A 13382-nucleotide genomic window follows, 5' to 3' on the forward strand; every position below is an offset into this window, starting at 1 on the left:
TGGAGTCACCATTTTTTATCTGAATTAAAATCTAGAAGTGCTGTGAAATGTGATTCTGTAGTTACCCAGGAGCAACACAGAATGAGCATCCTTGTGACCAAGCCCTGGCTTTCATAACAGCAATAGCTGACGTTCGGGGATACCTTCTTTGAGGCAGCACTATACAAACTGTGTTACAGGGATCAGCTCCTCTATTCCTCACAACAATTCTGCAAGGTCATTATTACTATTATCCACATTCTAGAGATGAGGAAACCATGGTACCATGACATTAAAAACTGGTCCAAGGATCCAGAATTCCAGTCCTGGCAACCTGGCTTCAGAACCCAGAATGTGGACCGTGGCCCCCTACTGCCTCTGGCTGTTAGTACAATGCAGAGAGAAGGCATACGGGGATTGACCTAATCCGTTCACCAGTCAGCCAGCACCTACCTAATGCACACCTGCTAGGAGCAGAGTGCTGGGCACAGGGGCAGGGGGATGGGGACACAGAGGTGACTCAGGATTCTGGGGCTTACAGTCCTGTGGATGAGATCAATCACACCCACAGATGACTCCAGCACAGGTAGAAAGTGAGTTTCCAGGAGAAGGTGGCCATGTCGTGAGGGTTGTGAGGAGGGCAAAGTTACTTCCAGCTAAAAGGGTCACAGAGTGCCTCATGGAAAAGCTGGCCTTGGAGGAGCCCAAAGTCTGGGAGGCGTGTGTTGATGGCGACTTGCATTCTTGCCTGCAGGGATGGGCCAAGCTGTGCGAGAAGAAGAGGGTGATCAGCGGAGTGCACCCTGGTCTTGATGAATCCAGCTAGTCATGAGGACCGATGGGTGCTTTCTGCTTCCATCTCCTGCTCTAACGCTACTAAAAGCATTATCACCATAGCCCTTCCTTTTATCACCCTTCGGAAACCCAGAACTTTTATTGTTATGGTGGAACTTAAAATGTCATTTGAACCACATAGAGTAATAGAGTATCTAAAATAAAACCACAGCTGTCTTCGGGCAATGAGCTGGACAGCAGGGATTTTCCCTCTAATAGTGGACCAGCCGTTTTAATATGTAGCCATAAAATTTTAACTTTTTCCTTAACGGACGTCTCTTTTGTGAAACGTTGCGGACACTTTCCTGGCATCTTTAAACAGAAACTGGGAACAGTTTGTGTTAAGTCATAGGGTGACGACAGTGGCATCTCCAGGTTTTCTATATGGGAGAGATGTAAGGGCAGCAATCTGGACAGATAGGGGATCAAGGATTGAGAAAACATCATTTATCCATATCAAAAAATGCAGAGCCCCCTGTCTCCCTCTCCTTAGTGCTGCCTCTGCGGGACGGGATTGTGTGGAAATCGGTTATAGGCTGTGCTGTGGGGACGGGTGGGGATGGCACAGGAATAGCCGGAATGCATCTCGGGGACCCCACGTCCAGTGTCAGTTCATTGGTGCTGGTGATCTGACTGGCCAAGCACACTGATGCACTCAGGGACCACTGAGCAGAGGCAGCTGCCTGCCCTCATTACACCCGGGGTGGAGTTCCCTGCCCCAGATCCCAAAGGGCTACTGAAACGAGAGACAGGTGGCTGGCTGTGGCCCACGGCAGCAAAGCTGTTCTGTCTTCTGTCTCGAGTGATTTGTTTCTCTGCTGTTTTCAGCTGATTGTATGTCGCTGCTTCTGAAAACAGCCAGCAAGGTCGACACCGCGACTGCTGATGTCAGCCTCCGAATGTCTCCCTCCCTCTGTTTTTCTCCTCCTGCCTCTTCCCTTTCTTGTCACTTCTGTTGCTCCTCAGATTTGTGAGAAAAGACTGGCCTTTTATAGACATCGCTTGCCAAGCACAGTACTTCTTTCTGTCTTTGTTGGCTAGCCCATCACTCACGGTCTGGCAGGGGTAATCTTATGGTCTTCCGCTTCCCTTTGGCAGAGTTCTCTTGGGGGCCTGCTTTTTGCTGACAAAGAGGAGAGTTGTATGTGTGTGTTTTTCTGGCAACTTTCTCTTCTGGAGCCATGCAAAAGACTAGGGGAGCTGGAAAGCAAGTGTGCATAAAGGCAGTCTTTATAATCTACTCATGCCCCTCTCTGAAAGCACTGATTGCTTGAGCAGATTGAACAGTTCTGGTTCTGAGGCAAGATGGAGCTGAGGGATGAGAAGCCCAGATTCTGGGTCATAGAGAACGGGGCGTGAGGACAGACTTTATCACTTACTAGGTCTCTAACCATGGACAAGCCTACAGCTCCATTTCTTTCACCTGTGCGTATAATAAGGCTAGACGTAGTCGACACCTCCCAGGGCATTGTAAAGCACTTAGCACAGTACTCAAGATATTAGCTTTATGGTTGCTGTCATTGGAAGACTAGAAATATGGTCTCACTCAGCACACTGAAGAAGTGCTCCTAGGGACTCATTTTCCATAATACCAGCGTTCATATTGTAAAATTAGCCTATGTGCTGGTGTGATTGTCTCTGAACCTAGGAAATTCTTTAGCGGCTTGAGTATAATTGATCGTCGCATAAAATAGTGCACCAAATTTGGTGAGCTATTTTTAAAAGCTGAAAAAAAGGCTTTGAGGCATATGCAGATGTGACCATATTTTAGGAACACTGTCTGAAATATAAATTATAGTTAATGCTGTCCTGTGGTTTGAAAACACACTGGGAGCCAAATGTCTGTTTTCAGGGTGTGATAAACTAATCAAATGTCAGAAAGCTACTGGAGGGAAAAAGTGCTTTTGAGCTTTCAAAAACTATTACTAACTCACATTTGGTGCTACTTGGGCAATATTCCCACTATCAGCAGAGTCAGCTGCGTCCCCAGTTTTCTTGTACGAACTGTGTATTTTGTCAGTATCCTTCCCAGGTCTTCCTTAGCTGAGTAAGGCTTTAAAATATCTTCATTGCCTGTGATCCTCAGAGGGAATTTGTGACAACACTTAAAATGTGCCATTAATGAGATCTATGCTTTTTTTCAGGAACTTTACAAATGTCATTTTTCTTTTGGTAAGCCCAAAGAAATATCTGAGAATTATTTTCATGTATGTAACATTCAGAATTTGAAATAATTCCACAATCATTTTAAATGTGTTCTCTCCCCAATATTTTAGAATGAATTCACGTGTTGAATAGTACACAACTATGATGATAGGTGATAAGTGACAGGTGTCTTCTTGGTTTCTTGGTTCCCTTGCAACTCTAGAGCCTCTGAAAGCAAAAAAATAGTTATAACTATTCAAATATATTCTGAGAAAATCTAATATTTAATTTCCATGTGTGGTTGGTAAATTAACATACCAATGACATTACTCAGTGAGAATGCTGAGGGAGAATCATAAAGCTTACTGTTTTCCAGAGCTTTCACGTTTACAGAGGGCTTCCATGTCCCAACTGTAGTTATCTATGGAATGCTTGATTCTGAATCCAAGTGTACCATTGGGTTTTGTTAGATTCATTATCACGATTGGCACTGTTATCTTTGTTATTATTTACCATGTACTGCCTGTATGTCCCCATTATGCTAGCAAAAACATTAGTTATAGGGCCATATCATTAAGAGTAGAAATTTACACTCGGGATATTACTGGCTTACTTAAGCCATTTTGCCAATGCTTCATAACAGGCAAGTAATCCTTTGATTCAGGTTGAGAGAGAAAGAGAGAGAGAGAGAATGGAAGAAAAGGAAGAAGGTAGTCAGGAAGGAAGGAGGGAAGGAAAGACGACCAAGCTCACAAAGAATTTAAAAATAATTAGATAGGATTTGACTGTTACAGTCATTTCTAGAAAGTAAAGCAAAATCTAGAAAGAAAAAGTCAATAACCCACTCAATTCCCATAAAACTACTAGCAAGGAGTTCCATTAGTTCATTACAGTGAAGACATGTGGAAAAATTAGGCACACTGGAACACCTGAAACCTTTGCCCTCAGCAGAAGTCTTTTGGGGGTCAACTTTCATAATTTAACCACAGTTATTATTGATTACAAGCCTATCATTAATGGGGAATTCATTCGGCAAATTCTGTGGTCCTCTGCTTCCCACCGTGTAGGAGCAAAAGTCACAGAGGGCGTGTAAGGAATAGAGTGCCCAAGGTGCCCGTGGAATCGTCAGGATGCCACCACACATAGTTGGAACTCACCAAGGTTAGAGGACATACCTTTAAACACCCTCAACCCACTCTGGAAATGCCAATGAAGCATAGTCACAGAACTTGTTTAATGCCCTTTGCCTAAACCCATATATGAGTGACACTCTTAGCTCCAGAAGACACTTAAAGCACACTTTGAAGATGATGGAATAATCCACCGTATCTCACATCTTACAAAACACCATACTGGATGCATCACTTTCATTGCGGAACAGCATAAATTGTAAATGTTCTCCTGTGTGGGTGGGACCACACCAGGATGCTTCTCTCTCTCCAAATACCTTGTATTTCTTCCTTCATTAACTTCTCTGTACAAGGATACAGTATTCTATACACTGAGAGCATGCTTTGGATATTCCACTCAATGTTTATTGATGAGGTTATTGGCATTCACACTTCTGAGATAGAAAGTTCACAGTTTTACTGTTAAAATCTCAAGCCTTCCTCAAAACAGGTATGTGTTTTATTTATTTAATAGGCCTAAATGATCCTTTTATTTTATTTATTTATTTTTGCGGTACGCGGGCCTCTCACTGTTGTGGCCTCTCCCGTTGCGGAGCACAGGCTCCGGACGCGCAGGCTCAGCGGCCATGGCTCACGGGCCCAGCCGCTCCGAGGCATGTGGGATCTTCCCGGACTGGGGCACGAACCCGTGTCCCCTGCATCGGCAGGCGGACTCTCAACCACTGCACCACCAGGGCAGCCCAATGATCCTTTTATTGATTAAAAACTCAAAACCTCAGACTTGTCTTTGAAATAATTAGTTGCCAATGTGGTTCAATTAATAACACTAGTACAGAGGATGGTATCTAGAGAATGGGGGAAATAGCTGCCGTATTTCCATAAACCATGTGGGAGAATGGTGGCATGTGAGACATTAAAAATGTTCTTCCTTAATTTAAATGCCTCTAAGTTTCAATGAATGTAATAATATAGGAGATAATATTCTACTCTAGGAGAAAATCAAGAGAATTATTTATTTTACTAGATGAATCTAATGGTCAAAGTACTTCACCTGTAACTCACCAATGAGTTAATTCCAAGTATCAGTTGGGCATCTTGCTTCAGGACATTATGGGACACATAGAAAAAACTATCCCCACTGACCAAAGGGATCTGTGAAGAATAAATTCTTCAAGACTGTATCTTGAAAGTACTTGTATCTTAGAAAAAAAAAAAAAAAAGAATTGCATTATACTTAGAGGAAATTGTTTTAAATGGTGATGGAAATGTATAGATTCTATTTAAGAAAGAATATCTTGAAATATGAGAGAGAGAATGTTAGTATTTACTTAGACTAAAAATTCATTAGTCTTATCCCTCCAGACCCCATGATGAGAGAAAATACCATGAGAAAAAGTATTTATTAAAAAGAAGATTTAAAGAACAATTTTTAAAGAGCCACATGTAAGAGGGAGAGGTGAATGGAGGTGGAGGAAAGGTGTCAAGGTCAATATTGGATAAAATAATGAAATTCCCCTTAATTAACCTCAGTTCTTGCTGCTCTTTGTATCACCTGAGCTGAGTGGCGAGAGATTGGCCTGTTCAAGATGTGGCGGGAAAATGTAGTTGTGGATAGGCAGAATGAAATTTCACATTTGTACTGTATAAGCTCTCGTGGGTTACTCTCTGACACTAAAAAAGTCTAAGCATTCAAAGGGGCACAGCAGTCTGTCCTCAAATTCTCCTTTTCCGAAAAGGTACAGTGTCATATCCTGACCCAAGAAATGACCTTTATAAATTTGCCACTCAACAAAATAAAGCTCTTCAAGTGATCAGTAGGATTTGCCATCCAGAAGAGATGGTGACTGCTTATAAAATTGTGGAAGCCTTCTCTGAAACTGTGGACCACAGATTAATTGTCCCCTGAGAGCTGGTTTAGGCTTTAATGCACATGAAAACGGGAAGATTGTTTCCAAGTTCCTATTTGTGTCACTCCCGCAACTTGTACATTTCCTTCTTAAGAAAAGAAAATCCGGACTTCCCTGGTGGCACAGTCATTAAGAATCTGGCTGCCAATGCAGGGGACACAGGTTCAATCCCTGGTCTGGGAAGATCCCACATGCCACGGAGCAACTAAGCCCGTGTGCCCCAACTGCTGAGCCTGCGCTCTAGAACCTGTGAGCCACAACTACTGAGCCCACGTGCCGCAACTACTGAAGCCCACGGGCCTAGAGCCTGTGCTCCGCAGCAAGAGAAACCACCACAAGGAGAAGCCCCCGCACTGCAACAAAGAGTAGCCCCCACTCGCCTCAACTAGAGATAGCCTGCATGCAGCAACGAAGACCCAAAGCAGTCAAAAAAAATTAAAAATAAATAAATAAAAGAAACTACTTAAATCCAGCCAGCTGCAAACATGGTGCCAAGGGTTTCTCCAGAGCATCAGAGCCACTGCACAGAAATGTGGAACTCAAAGAAAAAGTGATATGGCCTGGCTTCCTAAGAACTGTTTTTCATAAAAAAATATAATGTAGAAATAAATAATAATAATGTGGTAGAAATAACACAGAGTAAAGAAGGTAGCAAGTAAGAAAGCTGATAAAGACACTCAGAGAGGGACTTCCCTGGCGGTCCAGTGTTTAAGACTTCGCCTTCCAATGCAGGGGATAGGGGTTTGATCCCTGATCCGGGAGCTAAGATCCCAAATGCCTTGTGGCCAAAAAAACCAAAACATAAAACAGAAGCAATATTGTAACAAATTCAATAAAGACTTTTAAAAATGGTCCACATCAAAAAGATCTTTAAAAAAAAAGGTGGGGGGCTTCCCTGGTGGCACAGTGGTTGAGAGTCCGCCTGCCGGTGCAGGGGACGCGGGTTCGTGCCCCGGTCTGGGAAGATTCCACATGCCGCGGAGCGGCTGAGCCCGTGAGTCATGGCCGCTGAGCCTGCGCGTCCAGAGCCTGTGCTCCGCAACGGGAGAGGCCACAACAGTGAGAGTCCCGTGTACCGCAAAAAAAAAAACAATACACTCAGAGAAAAAAATATTTATACTCTTAAAAGATTTAATTATCTGGCTGATTTCCATAAGATGGGAAATCTTGCTAGATTAATTAATTGAGAAACTAAAAGTTAATTATGAGGGACTTCCGTGGTGACGCAGTGGTTAAAAATCCGCCTCTCAATGCAGGAGACATGGGTTCGAGCCCTGGTCTGGGAAGATCCCACATGCCGCAGAGCAGCTAAGCCCGTGTGCCACAACTACTGAGCCTGCGCTCTAGAGCCCGTGAGCCACAGCTACTGAGCCCACGTGCCACAACTACTGAAGCCCTCGCACCTAGAGCCTGTGCTCCACAAGAGAAGCCACTGCAAGGAGAAGCCCACGCACTGCAACGAAGAGTAGCCCCCACTCGCCACACCTAGAGAAAGCCCGTGCTCATCAACGAAGACCCAACGCAGCCAAAAATAAATAAATAAATATATAAAATTTTTTCAATCTTATAAAAAAATGTTAGTTATGAAACACCCAAAAATGCTGCTTCTGGGAACCCCACTGTTTAATTTTTAACAGTGATTTTTATCACAGGCTACTGTGATCATTGCGAAACGGTTCATTAAAATGCTTTAAAAATGGACCAGCATCCATTGTGGCAACAGTGGGAGTTGAGAGCCAAGAGTTTAGGGATGTTGAGTCCTTCCAAGAAGCTTGAACCATGGACTACAGGAGCCAATGGCAAACAGCCTTGAAACTCACAGACTCTTGGCAGTGCAACAGTGAAGCTTCTTAAGCGTAGTCAGAGCCCCCAACACTCCCACAGCTCCTGTTGCACCAAAAAACCTTGCTTGAGAAGGAAACTTATAGAGGCAGACATAGAATTTTATGAGGCCTGAGTAATGTATTTATTTCAGCACATTGAGGTCATAAAATTATCATTGAGCTGAATGTTCTGGAAAGTAAACACAATTCCGTCTTTTTTGCCTCAAAAGCAGACTTACTTTGGGTTACAGCGCTCAGATCCAGTCTGTGCTTGTTGTTTGGACTTTCAGTACCAGTCAGTTCTGCATAGTCTAGAGCAGATGCCATTTGGATAGTGAATGGTGACTGCTGAGGTTTCTGCTACCTAGCAGCATTGATGCACAGGCGGCTGAAATGTAAAAACATTTTCTGGGAACAATTTAGTCAAGCCTCATATAGCAGAGAGGAGTAGCGTATTAGCTGTAGGTCACCTGTGTTGCATTTTTAAGGGTTTAACCTGTGGGTGTTTTTTTTCCCCTAAGAAGCAGAAACTTAACCTTTCTTTACTTTCTGATTTTAAAGTAAAATAATAAAATATAGTAATTTGCATTCCTTGAGCCCAGACCAACAGACGGTGGTGGTAGTTTAACAGAAACATACTAGATGTCAGAAGAAAATAAATCAAACAGTGAATTTAAAATTTGATCTCTCCACCCCTGCCAGTCAAAATCCAAAACAATCCCCACATCGAAGTTGGTTTCTTTCACCAATTCCGATAAAGAGATTTTAAAGCCTACATTTTATTTTTTATTTTAATTATATTAAAAGTTTAAAAGCAATAACAAATCAGCTGTCAAAATATTAGGAGACTCCAAATAGTCAGAACAATCTTGCAAAAGAAGGGCAAAATTGGAGTTCTCACACTTCCTAATTACAAAATGTACTGCAAAGCTATGAAGTATAATACTGGCATAAAGACAGACAAAAGACCACTATTGAATAGAGCCCAGAAATAAACTCTCACACATATGGTCAAATGATTTTTTGACAAGGGTTCCAAGACCATTCAATGGGAAAAAGGAAGTTTTGTAACAAATGTTGCTGGGGAAACTGGCTATCCTCATGCAAAAGAATGAAGTTGGGCAGGTATAAAAATTAACCCAAGGTAGATCAAAGATTGAAATGTAAGAATTGAAACTATAAAACTCATAGATGAAAACATAGGGCAAATGCTTCATGACACTGGATTTGGCAATGATTTCTTGGATATGACACCAAAGGCACAGGCAACAAAAGAAAAAGTAGACAAATCGGACTTCATGAAAATTTATAAACCTTGTGCATCAAAAGATAGCAAGAAAACTAAACAATCCAATTTAAAAATGGGCAAAGGACTTGAATAGACCTTTCGCCAAAGAAGATACACAATAAGCACATGAAAAGATGCTCAAGGGCTTCCCTGGTAGCGCAGTGGTTGAGAGTCCGCCTGCCGATGCAGGGGACACGGGTTCTTTCCCTGGTCCGGGAAGATCCCGCATGCCGCGGAGCGGCTGGGCCCGTGAGCCATGGCCGCTGAGCCTGCGCGTCCGGAGCCTGTGCTCCGCAACAGGAGAGGCCACAACAGTGAAAGGCCCGCATACCGCAAAAAAAAAAAAAAAAAAAAGTTAAAATAGTAAGTTTTACGTATATTTTATGAAAATAAAAAAATCAGAAAGGAAGATCAACAATAATGAATGGATGAACTGTCATAAAATTAGGAAGAACTTTGTGTCAAAAAATAGGTTAAATTATGATAAGCCACGCAATCAGATATTTATGTAACCAGTAACATTTATTGATGACGGCAACACGGGAAATGCCTATGATATGGTGTTAAGTGGGAGGAGATAAAATTGTCACATACTATAATTGCAGCTATAATTAAATCTAGCTCGGAAAGAAAACTGAAAGGAAATATCAAAATGCTTTAACAATTTGCATTGGAGTGGTGAGGTGATTTGCTTTTTTTTTTTTTTTTTTTTTTTTACCTATTTTCCTATTGTTTTTGAAAGAGGGTGTCATAATCTTTCATGGAAAATAAATTTATAATGAAAACTGAAAAGAAGGAACAAGGAAAAGTTTTTAAATCATTGTTATTAAAACCCCTTTTAGTTATTACCCATAAAATCCAGAACGGTGGTTATTTTTGAGGCTTTTGCCAAGTAGTATAAATATAGAGGATGAGTAATTGAGGTTCCTAGAAAACCCTTGTTCAGCTCTATGCTTCAAAAACTGCTTCAGGATTTGGGTCACTGAGCAGAGGACACAGAAGATGAACGTTTCTAAAGAAGGAAACTTTTCAAGGACTGCCATGCCCTTGACACTGGGCAAAGACAACTTCCTGGAGAGAAAAACTGCATGTTCAGAGAGATGCCTCTCTAGGTTAAGGTAGACTCATCTCTCGGCAAATTGCCTTTGAAACTGCTTTCCAAAGTGAAGCAGTGAGTGTTGCTGAGTGGATTATAACTTGATTCTGTATCCATCTTTCTCTGGCATACTTGCTGTCATTAGCTCATTGTCTTTCAGCAAGTTCCACCTCTAGCCCTACTCTACCACCCACCCAGGGAAAAGAGAATTGGAACAAGAGAGGATCTGGGTTCAGATGATGTCTGCTCTTTAGGAGGGACGGGTAGAGGGCTTCTGTCCCAGAGCAGAAGCTGCAGCTGCACCTCAGGTTACTCAGCTCCTTGACAGGCTCTCCACGACCTCCCACTTAGAGCAGCTCCCGGAAGAGGGGAGTGAGGGGGACCTGTGGAAGATGTCCCTTGAGGCACCAAGGTAACCCGCTTCCCAGAGGTCCAACATCTGCGTGCCTTTCTGATGGGTCCAGTTGTTATAAGCCCCTCCCCATAAGAGCCATTATCTAATCAGTGTTCCAGAGCCATTGTCCGCAGCAGACATTGCCACGCCACAAATACTCTCATAAATTTAGTTCCATTCCATGATGCTCTTGGATTCTGGTTGAAAGAAGCTTTCCAAAGTCCCAGTTTGCTTTCTTTTCTACCCTCTGCCATTTTGGACCATTCTGTTGTCTCATCAATCCTAGGTGGTTCGAGATCAGATCTCTCACTGCACAGTGAAGTTGCGCCAGACCACAGGTCTCATGGAGTACTGCCTGGAGGTGATTAAGGAAAATGATCCTAGTGGCTTTTTGCAGGTAAGTGTCAACTAGCTTCTGCTTCAGATTCTCAATGCCCCACGAAACTGAGTCTACGACGCCAAGGCCAGACTCCCAACGGCCCTGGCTGGGCACGGGCCCCTGCACATCAGAACCCACCTTTGTGTGGCCGTGCGGACATGGGTGCCTGCAGAACTTCACTGGCTTCTCAGAAGTCTCTGCCACCATGTGCTACAAGATTGAGAAGTGCATGGGCTTTTAAATTTGTTTTTGTTTATGTTTGATCATGAAAACATAATTCCCTCTAAGTTCCTCCAAAACAGGGTTATGGCCTTGCTTAAGAATTGGGTCCCTTTACTAATATCCTGGACAGTTTTGTCAGCTAGAGATGTAATTATACAAGGTTTCTACCTTTTTTGACACCTCCTTCTGGCCAGTAAGTCAGTGATTTCCCAAATAAATTGAAGTTTTTTCATTCCTTGGATGTCTCATGATTTCTTCAGAGTTGTTTTAGTGACATATTATGATGTCAACTAAATTTTACTTAACTTTTGATCCCAGTGATTAAGGGACCTTTTATTAAGGAACGTGTAGATTCCTTCCAACTGACATTCTACCAAACTGGCCAAGAACAACAGAGGGGACCTAAATATAAGAAACAAAATAGTTCTCTACCAAAGAATAAAGTCATACATGAAGATGATGTGCTTAAAGTGTAGGAAATTCTATATTACAGGTTAGCATATGCAGCCTCTCTGAACTATTTAATAAAACTAATTTCTAAGTCTTGACAGGATACCCACAGCTCATATCAGAAACTTAGGGCCATTGGTTCTAGTAGATTTAACTAATTGCTAACATATCATTATTTAATGTTGTTGGCTTTTAGTTGATAAGTCATAAACAGCATGATCATGTATCCAGATCATATATTAGAGCAATTAACAGCAGCTAACTATATATAGTGCCTCCCTCTGACTCCCAAAAGTGTTCAGATTCTCATGATAAATCACGGGTCACCCTCGTCCTAAAAGGCTCCTTGCTGCCTGCACAGAGACAGGAAGGGTGTGAGTCCCAAGGCACTCGGTGGGCTGCTCTGGGAGAGCCGAAGAGCTCTGTGTCCATTGTGGGGATGTATTTCTTAGGCTGTGGTCTTTGTTGTGATAGATTTCTGACGCCCTCATAAGGAGAGTGCACCTGACTGAGGATCAGTGGGGGAAAGGCACGCTTACTCCCAGGATGACCACGGACTTCGACTTGAGTCTGGACAACAGCCCTCTGCTGCAGTCTATCCACCAGCTCGACTTTGTGCAGATGAAAAGTGAGTGCCCGTGCCACCCCCCTGCCCAGTCATAGCAGTACCCCAAGTGGATCCTGGTGCTGGAAGCAGGATAAAGGCGGCTTGCCAGATTGCAGCAGACAAAAGGCAGCCTCCAGGTTTATAAATCAGCTGAGAGGTGGGAAAGTCCACACACACACACACACACACACACACACACACACACACACCCCTCTGGTTAATGTTACAAAAATCTGGAGTGGCTCCTGTCTTATCATGTAATAGAAATGTACCCTTTTAGCTGGGTGACCTGCCTCTCAGAAAGTCAGATAAATCCAGATCAACTCAATGCTTGCGTCTTTGAGAATCTTAGAGATTTCACGTGCTCAGCATCAGAGAATAGCTGACATAAAAAGAGGAAGAAAGAGAGAGAGCTGTACATAAAATCTTGTTACAGATAGTAACCCAGATATATTGATATAAATCAAGGGAGTTAGAATTGAGACTGCTTCCACAGGAGTAGAGATAGTGGCAAACAATTGAGTGTAGATTAGCGGGAATTTGAGAGGATCAGTCAGCCTGCCTATAGTGGTCAGGAAAATGAGAGCCTGGACACAGAAGGCAAATGAAAATATGAAATAAATTTTAACTTTTTAAACTTTTTGGTCCATGCAATTAGGGGATATGGCAAGATCTGTTTGAGATTTGGGGTGGCTGAGGGGAAGTACAAGTACTTAAAATTATATTAAGGAAAATAACTGAAAAAAAGCTAAAAACTCAAACCAAACATGCAATGATATTTTTATGGCAGTGTAAGTAATAGCCCATTTGAAAAATATTTCTGATTTTTAAAACTTCTTATTGTGAAATAATTATACATTCACAGGAAGTTGCAGCAATATTAAGGAGAGGTCCCCTGTACCCTTCAGCCAGTTTCCATCAGTGGTTACATCTAGTGTTTAACTATCACATAATATCAAAACCAGGAAACTGACATTGGTACAGTGTGTGTGTGTAGTTCTGTGCCATCAGGTCACATGTATAACCGCCTCTGCAATCGAGATACAGAACTATTCCATCACCACAAAGATTTCCCTCCTGCTGCCTCTTTTAGTTACACCCACACGCCTCCCCTCCCCCATCCCCAAT

General features: G+C 42.6%; 1 protein-coding gene across 24 annotated transcripts in view; it reads left to right on the forward strand.

The window, feature by feature from the left end:
• Positions 1 to 13382, forward strand: part of TRIM9 (tripartite motif containing 9) — a gene marked incomplete at both ends in the record, with an annotated part of 110066 nt that overhangs the window by 67361 nt on the left and 29323 nt on the right. For 23 of the 24 annotated variants that reach the window (XM_082865656.1, XM_082865666.1, XM_082865667.1 and 20 more), the window contains 2 exons: positions 10883 to 10993; positions 12122 to 12275. In XM_082865656.1, coding sequence (XP_082721782.1) covers positions 10883 to 10993; positions 12122 to 12275 — 265 coding nt within the window. The remainder of the gene's footprint in view (positions 1 to 10882; positions 10994 to 12121; positions 12276 to 13382) is intronic. The other variant, XM_082865672.1, reaches the window with a different exon arrangement.

Source organism: Leucopleurus acutus (assembly GCF_964270905.1).
Source record: "Leucopleurus acutus genome assembly, chromosome: 1".
In the NCBI taxonomy this organism is placed as follows: domain Eukaryota; kingdom Metazoa; phylum Chordata; class Mammalia; order Artiodactyla; family Delphinidae; genus Leucopleurus; species Leucopleurus acutus.